This window comes from Aythya marila (assembly GCF_965140915.1).
Source record: "Aythya marila genome assembly, chromosome: 1".
NCBI lineage: Eukaryota > Metazoa > Chordata > Aves > Anseriformes > Anatidae > Aythya > Aythya marila.
The window spans coordinates 310,856-328,260 of record NC_139042.1 but is presented as its reverse complement, the minus strand read 5'-3'; the positions used below and the strand labels follow the sequence as shown (position 1 = coordinate 328,260).

The following is a 17,405-nucleotide window of genomic DNA, read 5'->3' as shown; positions in this document are numbered from 1 at the left end:
GTAATACGTCCATGTCTTTTTTGTGCTGGGAGCCCCTGAGCTGAACACAGTAGTGCAGGTGGGGTCTGACGAGAGCAGAGCAGAGGGGGCAAATCACCTCCCTCACTCTGCTGCCATGCTTCTTTTGATATGGCCAGGATACTGTTGGCTCTCTGGGCTGCAAGTGCAGCTCCATGCTAATCTGCAGTACTTGCATTTATTTCAGTGTTTTCCCTTTGGGAGACTTCCATTTCTGTGAATTCTAATAACAAAACAATTCCTGTAATGAAGTCCATTAGGCAGTTGTGATTAGAACAATTTATTACACACCTTGTCCCTTGACTCCAGAGCAGACAGCTGAGATAAGGATCTCACCATCACTACAGCAAAAGCTGCCTGCCTTCAGCTTGTTGAGGATTCCCCACAAGTGACATTGCTGGGCTGGGTTCTCCCTTCTTTGTTCCTTCTCTCTCTGCAGCCAGTTAGAGAGCCTGTCTTTTGTCTTTTTTCTTACATTTTCTATAAACTGTTGGGGAAAGCGGTGCGGGGATGCATTGTGCTCGACATTTGTGGTTGCCAAGGGGGAGGATTTGGGTGGGCTTCAAGTCCCACTGAGGTATTTATTACTTTCTCATAGTGACATCTTGCTCTTATTCTTTCAGAAAATGAACTGAGGAGCAGAGAAACGCTTTCATGAACTTCTCTTTTATCTGTCGCATCCGCACCCCATACACGATGGGGTTCAGCAGGGGAGGGAAGAGCACGTACAGGTTGGCCAGCAGAATGTGGACATGGTGTGGGATTTTCTGACCAAAGCGGTGTGTTAAAATAGTGAAAAAAGCAGGAATATAGAAAAGAAATATGACACAAACATGAGAGACACAGGTATTGAAAGCCTTGCAGCGGGCAGTTCTGGAAGGGAGTCTGAATAATGCCTGAAGAATTAAGACATAGGAGACAGCAATAAGCACAACGTCTAGTACTCCTGCTGCGAAAGGCACTGCAAGGCCATACACAATATTGACAGAGATGTCAGCGCAGGCCAGCCGGGCGATGCCCATGTGCTCGCAGTAGGTGTGCAGGATGACGTTGTGCCCGCAGAAGGGCAGCCGCTTCAGCAGGAATACACATGGGAAAATGATGCAAAAACTTCTCAACAGAACCACCAGCCCTGTTTTGACAATAGCTGACTGTGTCAGCACAGCCGCGTAGCGCAGGGGGTAGCAGATGGCCACAAACCGGTCAAAGGCCATGGCCATCAGGATCATAGACTCCGCCGAGGTTGTGAAGTGCAGGAAGAACACCTGTGTCAGGCAGGCGCCGAAGGAGATCTCCCCCGCACTGAACCAGAACAGAGCCAGCATCTTGGGCACAGTCGTGGTTGACAGCATGAGGTCAGTGACAGCCAGCATGGACAAGAGGAGGTACATGGGCTGGTGGAGGCTTCGTTCTGTGCTCACAACAAAGAGCAGGGCACCGTTTCCCAGCAGGGCAGCCAGATACATAGAGCAGAAGGGGATCGAGATCCAGATGTGTGACTTCTCCATGCCCGGGATGCCAGCCAAGATGAAAGTTGCTGGAGTCGAGCTGGTAAGGTTGAATGGTGGCATAAGCTGCACCTGAGTGCAAAGACAGAAAGCACTGCAGAATGTTATTTCACATGCTCAAGCTCTTTCACCCCTATCAAATGCCAGCATCACCTCTGCTGATCAGCTAACAGCCACAGCTGCAGGTATCAACCCCAATTATGAAGACCTGTGGTCTGCAACGTATTGCAGCACATACTTACGTACTCCTACTATGTGTAAGTGGCAGTGTCTATATTTTCTCTTCTCTTGATTTTAAGATGATACAAGTGTATTTTTCTTCCAAGTAGACTAGGCTGAATGGAGACAGAATCAACCCATGCTGCACAAATACCTTCAACCGATGGACTATCAGTCTGGAGTAGAGGGAGTAAGTCATGCAACACAAGAGGAAGGTCAAGTGCTTGCAGGGGGCATCGGGACCTGCAGAGGGGATAATTGGGAGCTTCAGGTACATGGACTCACATGAGTTTAGGACAAAATTAGCTCTAGGATTGAAGTTGGCTGCTCGTTCTCCATCCTCATTTCCAGATTTCTGTCTCCCTTTGCCTTTAGGACTGAAAAGCTTCTGGTTTGTCTCACTCTGCACCTCACTGTCAGTGCAAGTCGAGTGGAAATAAAATCTAACCGGGCACTGGGAAAGACTCTTTTGTCAGGGGAAGACCCTGAGCTGGAGTTCCCCCAGCAGCCAAGGACTGGGCTGCACCACTGCCCTGCAGAGGGTCCGAAGGAGGCTGGGTCACCCCCAGACTCGCACAAGTTAGACTGAGATGCCTCTGTTTTTCAGCAGCTTCTGCAATAGTCAGTCAGCTCTTAAATACCAAGACTCAAAATAGGAATCACCCGTAGCGCAACTGAGATGAACAAGTATTGCAAGTACTTCAAACCATACCTGTGAGGTTACTGCGTACCGAAATACTGACTCCATGTATGAGAAAGCAATTGCATTTTTAAAGATGGAGTTGGTTCTCAGAGAGGCACACAGTTTCATGTCCAAGGAACCTGTACCATAGAAACAACATAACAGTGGACAGTCTTTAAAAAATAGTGAAGATAAAAACTATCTAATGCTGTAAACAAAGTAAAGCAATTCATTGTAAATATTGTATGAAATAAAAATAGATGTGGCATGTTAACAGATGGAAAACACTACTCATGCAAATAGCAGGTATACTCTGTGCTGTTATACTAAAAGCTAGTCAGCTCTTGCCAAGCTCCGGATCTTGAACTGCACACAAACAAGGGCCCGTTGCATCTGCAGGTTGGGATGACAGCGCAGCCAGCAGCTCTGTGCCAGAGGGACCTCTCAGCAGCAGACCCTTCCTAGCCTAGTCACCGCCGTGAAGCTGCACTAACACAATACAGCACAAAGGATGTGTCTTCTACAACTACCTCCAGGCAGTTCCTTGGAACCTTTTATTCCTAAAAATCTTTTTAGCTTAACTAAATGCAGTAACTTGAAATATTGACATTCCCACAGAGCTGCCTGAGGATTACAAAGAGGTCTGATCTCTTGTCATTGTGGCAGAAGCAAGGGCTCTGATCAAGGACACAGCTGTCCTAGTTTCATCTGGGATAGAGTTAATCTTCTTCAGAGTCACTGTTCTTACTGTGTTTTGGATTTAGGATGAGAACAGTGCTGATAACACACCAATGCTTCAGTTGTTGCTGAGCAGTGCTTAAGCAGAGCCAAGCACTTCTGTGCTTCTCACACTGCCCTGCCAGTGAGGGGGCTGGCGGTGCACAGGGAGCTGGAAGAGGACAGAACTAGGAAAGCTGACCCCAGCTGGCCAAAGGGATATCCCATGCCACGTGGCATCACATGGCAATATAAAACTGTGGGGTTGGCCGAGGTGGGGGGCAGCCACTGGTCGTGGTTCAGTGGGTGCTGAGCAATTGCATTGTGCATCGCGTGCTTTGCTTATTCTTGGCTTTGTATTATTGCCTTCTCCTTCTTATTAAACTGTTCATAACTCAACCCACGAGTTCTCGCACTTTTACCGTTTTTTGAGTCCCTCCCCCAGGCACTGCAGAAGAGAGCAGACAGCTACAAGGTGATGAGCTGCCTGCCCAGTTACACCACAGCAGCAGCTTCACAGAGCTGCAGAGGGGCAGTGGATGGAGCCCCCACCCCAGGGGCAGCCTTCAAAATACGACAGCCTTTGGAAGGGAGCTGGGGACACAGAACTGGGCAGGGGAAAACAGTCTGCTAGCGACTTGCTGTCCCCAGGTGAGAGAATGAAGATAACACCAGTGTTTTCCCTCATGGCCTGAGGACATCCACAGCTCTCCCATGGCAGGGAGACGCTCAGTGCTGCCCCAGGTTGGAGCGCACTGTGGTGCCCCACGGACATCACCCTGCATGGGGCTTGCTCCTGCCCTGCCACCTCAGCTCCACTTTCAAAATCGTGTTATCTCAGCTGAAGAGCAGCCGATCTGTCTGGCCAAATGCTGGAAGGTGCTTCACCAGCTTATTGCACACTGGGGATGTGGCTCCTCTGTCCTAGCGCTCCCCCGGCCCCAAGCATGCAGCGCAAGCAGCTCACCAGATCCTCGACCCCACAGCAGCGCGGGTCCGTGGCAGCGGCCAGGCAGGGCTGCAGCGTGGAGCCCTTGTACCGGCTGCACGGGGCCCGGGTGGAGGCACTGCACCCACTGCGTCACGCCAAAGGTGCACTGCAGCCACCAGCAGCACAGGGATCTTCCCCAGGTCCCTCATGCACCACGCACATTACGAGCACATCGCTCAGTGCAGACAGGTCCCCAGCGCCCAGACCGGCACCTGCACAATTATACCTGTGCCATTTGCACAGCCTGTCCCCAGGGCCCTGGCTGGACTCACAATGTCACTGCAGGCAGCAGCAAGGCGCAGTCTGTGGAAAAGCAGGCACGATGAGTTCCAAAAGAGTGCTGTAACTTCTCCAAAGCAGCCAGACATACAAAGTGGGGGCAGTTGCTTCTGCAAATAGTTTAACATCTATTTATAAATAGCATCCTGCTTTTTGAATAGATTATTGGGCACGATACGTAATGCCCTCATTGGTTATTGCAATAAAGGAATTTGGAGAAGTTCCATAAAGCAATGAGACAGTTGTGGGCTGCACTCCTGTATGGGATGCGGGAGGACAAGCTGGGTAGTGTTGCTTGCATGAGTGACTGGACTCTGCCCCACCTCCTAGGTCAGTGCAGACCCTCAAGAACTTCACCACACACAGGGTGAGCACTGCATTAGTCTGTAGGAACTGTTTTCTGCAGGATGAATCATTTCAGTACATAGAAGCCAACAGGCAGGGGCAGCTGTGAATGTCACAGACCCAGCAGCACACCCACACCTGGAGTTAGATTTTGGCTCCAGAGGGGCCAGCAACCAGAGCACGGTCACTGCGGGGGGGACAGGAGCAGATCTGGGAGTGGGCTGCAGGAGCCCCTTCAGTGCTGGTGCCAGCTCGTGTCACAAACCCTACCGCCCGTATCTTCTGGTGCCCAGGCACCTTTAAAGAAGCCCGGGTCTTGGGACGAGGACCAGCTTGCTAACAAGGCAGAGAGCTGATGTTTATCAGCCTGGCTGCCTCTGAGAACAAGGAGAGATGCAGAAGCAACGGTGGAGTCCTTGCTGTCCTGCAAGCACAGATGGTTCCTATGCTCCCTGCCACGCAGACTACAAGGGATCACACTCCTCCAGCAACTCCCAGCTCACACCAGACATCCCACTCAGAAGCTGAGCAAAGTCAGGGGGACGTTTTTGTTGGGGGGAAAAAAAACAACACAAAACAACGTTGCATTTGGTGACATCTTCATGTGTCATGAGTTCCTTCCAGGTTTACCAAAATAGTTATAAGAAAACAAAGAAAAAATGTGTTTGAAATTGTAAATCAGCACTTTATTGTAACTGAAACCCTAAAAATGCTTGCATTTAAAACATGAGCATTTTAATGGAATGCTTGTTCCAACAACCTTTTGTGTATAAGTGTTTATCCATCCTTAATTCACCTTCTGAGATGCTCTGTTCTGTCCTGCCTCATCTCCCGTCACTCATCCAGAGGGACACAGGTGTCTTGTAATTCCCATGTCACAGCTACCAGCCCCACGTGCATGTCTCAGATGCCCAAGGGCATCTCAGGTGGTGCTGGGCTCCTGCAGTTGAACACGGAGCTGTGCCAACATCTCTACAGGCTGCAGGAGGAGGCTGGATGCACACTTCACATCAAACTTTCACATTTCAGTTTCCCCCACCTGCACCTACCTCACTCCATCATCGGCCATGGATGAACAGCCCAGGACAGGCCACACAAGCTCTGTGTGTGTGTGTTCAGCTTCACGAGACCTTAGCAGATGTTCCACCTGACTCCATGAGCATGGCCCAAAGCAGAGACATTTCCCAGCAGCACGGTCCCAAAGCAGCAGCAGCAGCATTTACCACCAAGGAGATTTGCAGATTCTTGACCTCATTAAGCAGCATGCCTCTGGCCACAGCTGCTGCACGGGGACCCCAGCAAGCCAGTGGCCACCAGCCCCTGGCATCAATCACACCCCTGTGGCCAAAGCTGAGACTGGTTTCTTGAGGGAGGGAAGAGCTGAAGCCCAGCAGACACACAGCCTGCCAGCCACCACCAGAGGCAGCTGCTGCTGCAGGGGATTGGCTTTATCAGGGCAGGTCAGACGAGGCACAGCTGCTGGCACCGGCACCATCAGCATGGGGTCTGCCGCAGGGAGGTCATTTTCCAGCCACAGCTCGTCAAGCACCCAGCCCGTCTCCCCAGACCGATCTTCCAACCACATCTGGAAAGGTGAAGAGAGGAGAAAGGAGAAACAAGATGCAAAATAGCAAGCAGGGATAAAACACAAAGTCTAAGTTTGTTACTGGCTGCAGAGCCATAGAGGGGTGGAGGAGGAAAAAGAAACGGGTAGAAAACCCCTCATGGGACATTTTGTAAAGGAAGGGTGCTGGGAGAGAAACATTTGCAAAAGAAATGAGTGGGAAACCTGGAGCCAGAGGAAGAAGACTCAGTGCTTGGGTGTAAGGGCAGAGAAGGGGGGGGCAGGAGCAGGAGGGTAGGGAGGGGATGGGACTGGAGCAGAACTGGGCAGAGGTGCTGAAGGGCAGGGTCTGGGCTGATCCTGATCCTGACCCTGCTCACCCAGGGCAGGGCTGGGAGAAGGGAAGAAGCTCCAGAAGAGCACAGCCCCAGCAGCTCCATCTCCTAACACCACAGTTCTGAGTCATTATAGGCAGGTCTGCAGCATCAAACCCCTAAAGCTCCCAATCAGTTATCATGGTTTGTGTTATAAAGACAAGGTTTTAACAAGCATTATGGCTGCATATGGCACCGCCCTGTGCGCTGCCTCAGGCTCACACACAGCAAAGCAAAAGGGACAAGACTTACAAAGAGACAGCCCTGATCCCAAGGAATGGTTTGCAGAAGATATCTTAATCCCTGGTGCTGTGGGTGACGCTGGGGAAAGTACAAAGCGTTTGGGATTTGTTAATCAGAGAAACTCTTATCTAGTGCATGAAACTAAAAGCTACAATGATAGGTGGGTAGAAACCAGCTGTGAACATATTCAGGATGAAAAGCCAGGTTATAACCAGCATGGATAGTTGCCATAACCCTCACCATAACCCTTGGACTTCACTCCCAGAGGAGAAGCAGTGGCAGAAATGACAGATTGACTTTCAAAACAGTTTGCTCAGTAGAGGAAAAGCTGATGCCTACAGTGGCAGGTATGAGGCTGGGTGGCTCAGATACTCCCTGCCTCTCTCCTTTAGGGCCTTTACAAAAGAACAAACAAACAAACAGCTTTCAAAGTGCCACCATTTCTTTTGGAGTCCATATGAGAGCCATGCTGATTTATCATTTGGTCTTCAGCATTAGTGCAACAAAGCTGGTGGAAGGTCTAGAGAACAAGTCTTATGAGGAATGGCTGAGGGAAGTGGGGTTATTTCATCTAGGGAAAAGGAGGCTCAGGGGAGACCTTATCACTCTCTACAACTACCTCAAAGGAGGTTGTAGTGGAGTGGGGATCAGTCTCTTCTCCCAAGCAGCAAGCAATAGGATAAGAGGAAATGGCCTCTAGTTGCACCAGGGGACCTTTAGGCTGGATATTAGGAAAAAAATATTCACTGCATGGGTTGTGGAAGAGGCTGCCCAGGGAAGTGTTTGAGTCACCATCCCTGGAGGTCTTCGAAAGACACGTAGATGTGGTGCTTAGGGATATGGTTTAGTGGTTAACCTGGCAGTGCTAGGTTAACGGTTGGACTTGATGGTCTTAGAGGTCTTTTCCAACCTGAATGATTCTACGATACTATGATCCCCAGAGCTCAGTTCCTAGCATGTAAAAAATGTATATTTTCCCTGGTGTCTTTTGCTGGCATGTTTTTCATCTGCGTATACATCTGGACTCTATCTGCAAATGGGTAGCACCACATTCAGGCAGGGCCTTCACTGTGTCACAGCACAGAACCCCTCATTTCTGAATGCAGGATATCCTTGCAGCTAAGAGGGAATTAATTCTCATAGACTGAAGAATGCTACAGCACACAACTTCTTATTATGCACCTTGCTACCTTTAGTGTACAATGAGACTGAAACACAATCATCAACAAACAAGGTTCATCATTTGGACGAAGCAGTTATGGTATCTTGTTTGATGATGGTGCTTTTGCCAGTATCTCAGCTGCTGCATTGATCTCACCTTCTGCATCCATCAGAGCCTGCAAGTTTGCACGTTGGTCCTGGAAGCCCATGGCATGGAGCTGCTGCATTTGTCTCTCATATCTGATCTGTGGTGCTTGCTCGTCCATCTCTATCTGGTCTTCTTCTTCACCCTGTTCTGACACCAAACTTACATCATTCTCAGACTCATTGCTTTGTGTCGACTCGTCCATGCTTTCCAGATCCAGCTCCACATGTGAGTCCCCCAAACTCAACATGAAATCTGGTGCCTCTGTGGTGAGGATCTGTAATCCCAGCTGGATCTGCAGCAATGCCTGCAGCGCCCTGGGGTTTCTCAGCAAGGACGAAATCTCAGCGTTCTCCATCTCTGGCGGTAGCTGCTGTGCACTTTGATCTTGAGGTGGAGAGTTTTCATCTCTTGATGTATGATCGCTATTCAGCAGCATTTGTGCTGGACCACTGGGGTTTGTTAACGCATCCTCCAGGTTTTGCATGAGTTCTGCGTTTCCTGTTATCTGCTGCACCATGCTCTCAGCCTCCCCTGAGTTGGAGACCACCGCGCCTGCTGCAGGATCCAAACTCAGCACAATGAGACTCTCGTCTGTGCCGTTTGCCAGTTGTTCATCGCAGTCACATACACTGGCTCTGTTGGACTGCGGAGCCCATGGGTTGGGTAATGGCCTCCGGTTTTCAGTCCGGGCTGGTAGCTGGGCTCCGTTCAGGGACAGGTTACTGTCTGGTGGAGCAAACAAGTTGTTGCCTATCTGTGCCTGCACAGCATCCAGGATGGGCTCCTCAACTTCCCTGTAGAGCTGCTCCAGAGCATTGTACCCACCAGGGATGCTTTCGAGGTTGTTCATGGCCAAATCGTGGTTCCTTACCATCTCTTGCATTACAGCAGGGCTGCTGTGGGCCTCTAATATTTCCCTTATCGTGTGTGGGTTGGTGAGAATGTGACCAATCTCGGGATTTTGCTCAGCCAGCTGCTGCACCTGAGGGTTGGACATGATGATGTCCCTGACAAGGCTGGCATTGAGAAGGGTGTTCTGCACAAAGGTGCTCTGCGCCACCTCGCTTATCAAGCCATTCACAAACACATCTTGTCCTTCAATGCTGCTCACCAAGTCCGACACATCTGTTGAGTCCAGGCCTAGGATATTTACACCTGTCACCCCAAGGAGGAACCCCTGCAAAAACGTGTTGTTGTTGATGGTGTTCATATCCAGCTCTGAACTGAGGATCCTAGCCATGAGTTCTTTCATGGTCTGCACCACTATTTCCTGGCCAGACATCAACAGCTCAGACAAATCCTGATAGCTCAGGCCTGGGTTTTGCAGATCAACTATGTTTTCCAAGAAGAACAAATTGGAATTACTGCAGCTGGGAGGCTGCATCAGGGTGGTTGCAGCTCCTTGATCTGGCAGGCCCTCCTGTGGTCTCTTTTGGGACCTGATGACAAGGTGGATGCTGACCCCATTGTGGACTCCGTACTGGCTCAGAGTATCTTGATCTTTGAGGACTTTTCCAGCGAATATCAGCACCAGGAGATCAGGGGGAGTTTTAAAACGCTGGCCAATGTCTTCCTTAAACTCCTGGATGGTGCTGCTCTGAGCAACCTCAAACTGCTCCTTCTGTTTGAGGGTTTTTACAGTCACTTTGATGATATTTGAGGAATCCGTGGTGACAAGAGGCTGACTATCCCCTTTGCTTTCAGACATGGTGGCTTTGAGATCGGGGCTGTGCTTCAGTCTGTCAGAAAGCAGAGGCACTGGCAGAAGGTGGGAAGCAACGGGGGGCAATGGCTGCCAGCTGAAACAAGGGGTGGCAGTGGTGCCTGCTGTGGTGACAGCTGCCAGGGGGGATCAGTGACACGGGGACAAGGACCACCTCTCCCCACCGTGCGCCCAGAGTGCACATACCAGCCAGATGTTGCACAGCTGTTCCCCCTGCTCAGTGCCCCAGGGGTCGCCCCATCTTCCTTGTCCCGTCCCCTCGGCCACGCAGCCCGGCCACGCTGCCAGCCCCGTGTTGTGACATCACGCTGGTGTCAGAGAGACCAGCAGGGCACGGACAGGGGGCACCTCCCCTGGAGACGAGCTTGGGCACCCTCGGCTCTGCCATGCAAAGACAACCGGGTCTCAGGGACACAGGGAGACTGCAACACGGGAAAATCTGGGCTGAGGGGACTCCAGGACCACTTCCACCATTTCAGTGCACCGGCCAGGTGCAGGCTGGCCCCACCAGCCCTGCTGTGATGCTGCCAGGACTGCTGAGCACCCCTCCCACCAGCTTTGCTCCAGGGGCACACTGGTGCCTGCCAGCCTTTGGGTCCCCTCGAGGCTTTGCTGCCAGCCCTGCATGCACACCCAGGCCAGCACTGTCCCCCCACAGACTCCTGGCAGTGCCACCTCCGTGCCAGCCACCCCTCTGAGTACAGCTGTCTGAGCAGGGCACATCCCCCTTCCTCAGCCTGAGCCCAAGGCATCCTCCCCTCTTCAGCCAGGAAACGCCACCACCACCAAGTGCATTTCACTCAGCTGTGAAAGCCAATGCTTGCTTCAAAACAAAGCCAAAAGGAGGTAAATTTCTCCTTTCATCCCATTCTTTATTTCCTGCTTATGTGGTGCTTGGAAAAACTTCTCACTGTTCCCAGGCTGCCGCTCAGTTTCTTCATCAGCAAACTTCAGCGACTAAACTTCATGGTGCCAATATAAAACTCCGGGTGCATATCAGAACTACAGCTTCACTTGTTCAGTCTTTTTTTCGTAGCCTTTATGTTATTAGATGTTGCTATCAATTTTATAAATTATAAAAGTATTATTTTGACCAAAAAATAAAAAATTTGAAAGTCATCCATTTGTAGAGCTTGTTTCACACCTGAAGGGCACTGACCATGTCACCTGGTAACTCCCTGAAGGATGCGGTGTGGTTTCTGCTTCTGGACAGAGTGCCAGGTGAAGAGCACGCCCACAGCCCCAGCTCACTTGCTTGCAGTAACAAAGAGCTCCTCTGCAGTTATTTGTTTGACCAGACTGTGCTGGCACTAGCTCTATCACTCCACGGCACCCTTTTCCTCCTGTTTGCCACCAGCGCAGCTCCATGCTGAAAGGCTCCCACAGCTCACCCCTTCTGCACCCCCGGGAGCAGCCTGGCAGTCTCACAGCTGGGATATTCCTCCCTACCCGCATCCCAGATTTATCCTAAATGCCAATAATGTGCCTACGTAGTGCCTCTCCGCTAATAAATCAGGAGATAAGTAAATCTGGGATGGAACTTAGAAGGAAGGACTTTTCCAGCCACTCTTCCACTTCCCTCCCCATTAAGGAGGGCCATTAACCTAAGCAGCTTTGGTTCTTCCTCGAATTTGATTTCTGGAGCTTGCTGGGCTTGGAGGCTGTCCCAGGAACTGCCTGTGTTTTTACAGCATGTTAGAAGCTGTTGCTCCTCCTCAGACATTGTTCATGCTGGGGAGTTAGGGGGGGGGAAAGAGGGGGTATTTTCTTGACCCAGAATTGGTGCTTGCAGCTTGTGCAGAGCTTCTGGTGCCCCCCAGGGCCCACAGATAGCACAAACCATGGAACTGACTGCTGCTTCCACCATAGGGAGCTGCAGACCTTGTTTATCTGTGACCAAGCCTGAGAGGTCTTTGCATTAGAGACTGTTGCCAGCCCTTCCGAGTTCTAGGTTTGCTGGAAAAAAAGAAAAAAAAAAAAAAAGTCATCCTCTGTGTGATTTTTTGCTGCTGTGCGTCCTCGGTGGAGAGCACAGATGGTGCCGCCTGCTGGGACCCCCCCAGCAGCAAGGACATCACCCTCCTTGTGAGGATGAGTAGCCATGGGGGGACACCATGACCTGGTGGGACACACTCCAGAAACCTCCTGCCACGGCTGTCTCTGCTCCTGCCCAGGGCAGTGCTCAAGCAGCAACCTGGCCCCAGCGGGTGAGCAGTGCTGCTGCAGGCACCACCGTCAGGGCCCACGGTGCTGCTGCTGGTGCAGGGGCTGGTGGGGCTCAGGGGAGCGCAGCTTTGTACCAAATAACTTCTGTTCTCCACATGGGCATATTATCTGGGTTGGGATAGTCACTGTTGGAAAGACTACTGTTGTTCTCAGGAGCTTCTCACAGCAGTTAATAATTCTCACTATTCAAAATAATGCTCTTACTTTTAATCAGAATATGTCTGGCTTCATTTTCCACTCATTCAAATTCATCATTCTCAAGGGCATTACAGTGATCCTCAGCATCAGATGTTTTCTCCCGGGGCTGCCATTCTGCAATGAAGATGCCTCTACATCTCTTCAGGAATTAATGTTTTGCTCCCGTTACAGATCAAGTATTTTCTCCAGCACTCACACAACATGCCTGGCTTGCCCCCCTGCCCTCCAGACATCTCTGCTGTCTTTCTAGTCGTGACCCCACAGCAGCAGGCAGGACCACAGCACCACTTGCACCACAAACTACTCCAGCCCCTCACTGAGTGTGCAGCCCACCTTCACCTGCTCCTCCCCGGGCAGCCAATTCAAGGCTGAAGCAATCTGTGGGTTCGTGTGAGCCACAGGCAGGTGAGCCAGGCTAGAATTCACCTGCTTGTCCTCCACCAAGCCCAGCAATGGGGATTTGGGGGGAAATTCACGTAAACTTGTCACTAGTCAGAAGTGCTTTGTTCCCTGAGCTTGTGCTGTGCAGGCAGCATCCCTGCAGCGCCCCAGCCATCGGAGCAGAGCTCTGGGTCCAGCCCTTGCCCTGCTCTGCACCCCATCAGTGCTGTGCCTCTGATCATCGCTGAGGCTGCTCTCCTGCATTGGTCAGGCAGCAGTTTGGCTCCTGTGGGTTTTGGGATCAAATGTCTCCCCACAGGTTTGCCTGCACTGAGCACCTACACAGCTAGCACAGGTGGGCACACGTGGGTCTGCTCAGCGGGCTCAGAGGAGTTGGCTGTGACACCCAGCAGTTCCTAGGGCTGAAGGTTTATTTCTCACAGCCTGTAACTCCACTGGGGTCACCCCACCTCGTCTTTCTCAACACAGCCCTGTGAGATGCCCTGCTTTCATACTCCTTACACTGAACCAACTCTCAGATGTTACTGCTGCAGAACAAAGCTGCTCAAAGTGCTGTTTTCTCCCAGTGGTCCCCGCCTCGTTTTGTCCCCATCTTTATCGCAGAGCTCCTCTGCAGCTGTTGCACGGGGACTGGGCAGTGCTGGGTGTGCTGGGAAGGAGTGGGTCCCTCCGGGACGCCCCCACAGCCCCAGCCTCCCTGTTCCCTCCCCACCACGAGGAGGGGGCTGCAGCATGCATGCACGGCCCTTCCCAGCCTCCCAGCTGGTTTCAGAAACGAGCTGCTGGGAACTGGCAGAAGGACGTGAGAACAGGCTGAGAGGAACAGGGGCCTTCATCACCACCATCACCCCTACACGGCTGTGGGAGCACCTTGGGACTCAGTCTGTCGGCCAAGCATCACCCAAAGAGCCCCCACCAAAGAGCTCATTCCCTCAGCCCCCCGCGTTTCCCCAGAGGGGAAGGGGCTGCAGCCCCTGCTCTGCACCTGGCTTCTCCCGAGCATGACTTTGCATCCACCTCGATTGACTTGGCTGTGTAACAGCCTCTCCTTTGTCAACAATATGGCTGTGTTGGTCTTTGCATCATCTAAAAACCTCATTAGCAATGATTTTATACTTGTTTCTACACAACTGATAAAATCATACCTAGTATCAGACCTGGTGCCAAATCCCTGCTGAATCTCCCCAGAAATATATGGAAAACAAGCTCTCAGTGAGGAACTATCACTGCATCAAGACCTTGCAGTTAGCCAAACTCCATTAACAACTTCTTTATTTATAAGTAGGCATATCATTTGTTTCTTTGACTATCTGTTTGTTATAATGAGTTATTTATCTGAATGTTGTGGGGAAAAAAAATACAGTGTTATTTAGCCCTCAGGTAACTTTATCACCCAAATACGGAAGTCATTGGAAAATGAAATGACATGATTCTATGGAAACTAAGCACAAGAAATAAGTACTGATTGCCACTGATTGCATTCTTGCCTTTTTGCACTTTATTGATCAAGTCTCATATTCACTTTTCCATTTCTTTATTTGGAGCTGATGTCAAACTGAGCAGTGTCAAATTCCTCCGATCATCTCTTTTCTCCTTTTTAGTACTGGAACATGGCAGAAGGAGTTGCTTTTCTTCTGTTTTTCTGAGCCTGGCATCAGCCGAGGAAGCCTTGCAGGCCTGGTGGCTCCTCCACCAGCCCCTCTGGACTGCCTGCCTACATGTTGCCTGGACCTGACCCCAGCTTCCAAAGGCCATGGACAGGATGAGTGCAGCTGAAAATTAAAATAGTGACAGGCAGAGCCTGCCTTGCAAAGTGCACCGTGAGGAGCTGTGGAGGTGTTGCTGGCGATGCCAGTGAACAGCTGCGCCCCCCTGCACGAGACCCCCAGGCTGAGGAGGTGAGCCACGCGCTCCTGGATCGACCACATCCTCACCCCATACACGATGGGACTGAGTATGGGCAGCACCACCACGTAGAGGTTGGCCAGCAGGATGAGGACATGTCGGGGGACCTGGTGGCCGAAACAGTACACTAGGAGGGAGAAGAAGGCCGGCATGTAAAACATGGTGATGACACAGAGGTGGGAGCCACAGGTGTGTGGGGCCTTGGGGGAGGCATATGGGGCAGGCGGCCCCCAGAGTGCCCTGAGGATCAGTGTGTAGGACGCGGCGATGGAGACGGCGCCCAAGCTGGCCGAGAGGAAGCCGGTGGCCTCCCCGTACCAGATGTTGACGGAGATGTCAGCACAGGCCAGGTGGGCCACACCGATGTGCTCACAGTAGGTGTGCGGTGTGATGCTGTGCCCGCAGTAGGGCAGCCGCTTGAGGAGGAAGACGGCAGGGGACATGATGCAGAAGCTCCTGGCCAAGGCTGCCACACAGACCTTCACCACCACAGAGCGTGTCAGGATGGCCAGGTACCTCGGTGGGTCACAGATGGTGATTTAGCGATCAAAGGCCATCACCAGCAAGATGGCCAACTCTGTCACAAAAACAAAATAGATGGAGAACATCTGTGCCAGGCAGCCATTGAAGGAGATACAGGTGGAGAGAGACCAGAGGACACCAAGGGTTTTGGGTACAGTGGCAGGGGACAGCAGCAGGTCGCACGCTGCATGCACAGGAACATGTACATGGGCTGGTGGCGGCCGTGCTCCTTCACGATGGTGACGAGCAGGACGATGTTCCCAGGAGGGCAGCGGTGTACATCCAGCAGACCAGGATGGAGATCCAGGTGTGAGACTTCTCCATCCCGGGTATCCCCAGATGAAGCATGCAGGGTGGGACCCTGACAAGTTTGTCACCAGCATGACTCAGTGCAATGCTTCATGTTTCTTCTTGCCTGTCATTGCTGTGTAATTATAGGAGTAAAGGCTCTGAGAGAAGCTAAGTGGTGCCCAGGATACAAACAGGAGCAGAGCTCGTGATTATCACTGCTCAGGGCTCAGACGCTTACCTTCTGAACCATATTTTGTCTAGAAGTGCTAAATGCTGGGCAGTTTGGTCCACCAGGGTTTCCCTCCATTGTCCAAGTCCCCTCACTGGAGCTTGGCAGCCTCATTTCTGCTCTTTGAGCCTTTGAAGTTAGGAGTCTTCTGCCTCCAACTGCCTGCAGCTGCTGGGAACTAGAGCAAGATAAGCAGAAGATCTGTTCCTGAGTCATCAGTCACAGGGATGCCTCTCTGGGAGACATTTTTGGATATGACCATAATTTATGTTGTAACTGAAAAATCTTCAGGGTTGGAAATATTTTTAGGAGAATTCCCTACTCTCCTATGACTTTAATATCTTCATCGATGATCTGGACGAGGGCATCGAGTGCACCCTCAGTAAGTTCGCAGATGACACCAAGCTATGCGCGTGTGTCGATCTGCTTGAGGGTAGGAAAGCTCTGCAGGAGGATCTGGATAGGCTGCACCGATGGGCTGAGGTCAACTGCATGAAGTTTAACAAGGCCAAGTGCCAGGTGCTGCACCTGGGGCGCAATAACCCCAAGCAGAGCTACAGGCTGGGAGAGGAATGGTTGGAGAGCTGCCAGGCAGAGAAGGACCTGGGAGTGATGGCGGATAGTCGGCTGAATATGAGCCAGCAGTGTGCTCAGGTGGCCAAGAAGGCCAACGGCATCCTGGCTTGTATCAGAAACAGTGTGACCAGCAGGGCTAGGGAGGTGATCGTCCCCCTGTACTCAGCTCTGGTGAGGCCGCACCTCGAGTACTGTATTCAGTTTTGGGCCCCTCGCTACAAGAAGGACATGGAGGTGCTTGAGCGGGTCCAGAGAAGGGCGACGAAGCTGGTGAGGGGCCTGGAGAACAAGTCCTACGAGGAGCGGCTGAGGGAGCTGGGCTTGTTCAGCCTGGAGAAGAGGAGGCTCAGGGGCGACCTTATCGCTCTTTTTAGGTACCTCAAGGGAGGCTGTAGCGAGGTGGGGGTTGGCCTGTTCTCCCACGTGCCTGGTGACAGGACGAGGGGGAATGGGTTTAAGTTGAGCCAGGGGAGTTTTAGGCTAGATGTTAGGAAGAACTTCTTCACTGAAAGGGTTGTGAGGCATTGGAACAGGCTGCCCAGGGAAGTGGTGGAGTCACCATCCTTGGAAGTCTTCAAAAGACGTTTAGATGTAGAGCTTAGGGATATGGTTTAGTGGAGGGCTGTTAGCGTTAGGTTGGAGGTTGGACTCGATGACCTTGAGGTCTCTTCCAACCTAGAAAATTCTGTGATTCTGTGACTGCCACAAACAAGGCATGTGCAGTGTCCATCCTGCTCAGGGATCCTGGTTGAAGAGCACCCAGCTTCAGGGAGTCAGAGCAGCTTGGAACCTACGGATGAAATTGAGACACAAGGAACCTGGATCAGTCCTGTCCTTGGCTGCCCATACAAAAGCTGTCTGTAATGCATCCCCTGCATGCAAGGCACATGAAAGGCAGGGGAGAGCCCTTTCCATCCCAAATTCTCTGCTTTATGGGAGAGCCCCAGACTGCAGTGCCTGCTCAGCCAGGTATCTGGAGAAATCCTCATCCAATAAACAGAGATGCAATTAAAAGCCACCAGCAGCAGGGCATTATCAAAGTGCCCAGGGTCTGAAAGGATTTTACAGCATCACGAGGAGTACG

General features: G+C 51.6%; 2 protein-coding genes across 2 annotated transcripts; both read right to left on the bottom strand.

Annotated features, from left to right (window-relative positions):
* Positions 1-629: 629 nt before the first annotated feature.
* Positions 630-1,589, bottom strand: LOC309891764 (olfactory receptor 52B2-like; the record flags this gene model as incomplete). The annotated part of the gene is made up of 1 exon (XM_082784608.1): positions 630-1,589. One exon carries the CDS (start codon positions 1,587-1,589, stop codon positions 630-632), a length of 960 nt encoding a protein of 319 aa, XP_082640734.1.
* A 6,607-nt stretch (positions 1,590-8,196) lies between these two features.
* LOC309891763 (ubiquilin-1-like) lies at positions 8,197-15,146 on the bottom strand (the record flags this gene model as incomplete). The annotated part of the gene is made up of 2 exons (XM_082784607.1): positions 8,197-10,007; positions 14,618-15,146. 2 exons carry the CDS (start codon positions 15,144-15,146, stop codon positions 8,197-8,199), a joined length of 2,340 nt encoding a protein of 779 aa, XP_082640733.1.
* Between the last annotated feature and the right edge of the window lie 2,259 nt (positions 15,147-17,405).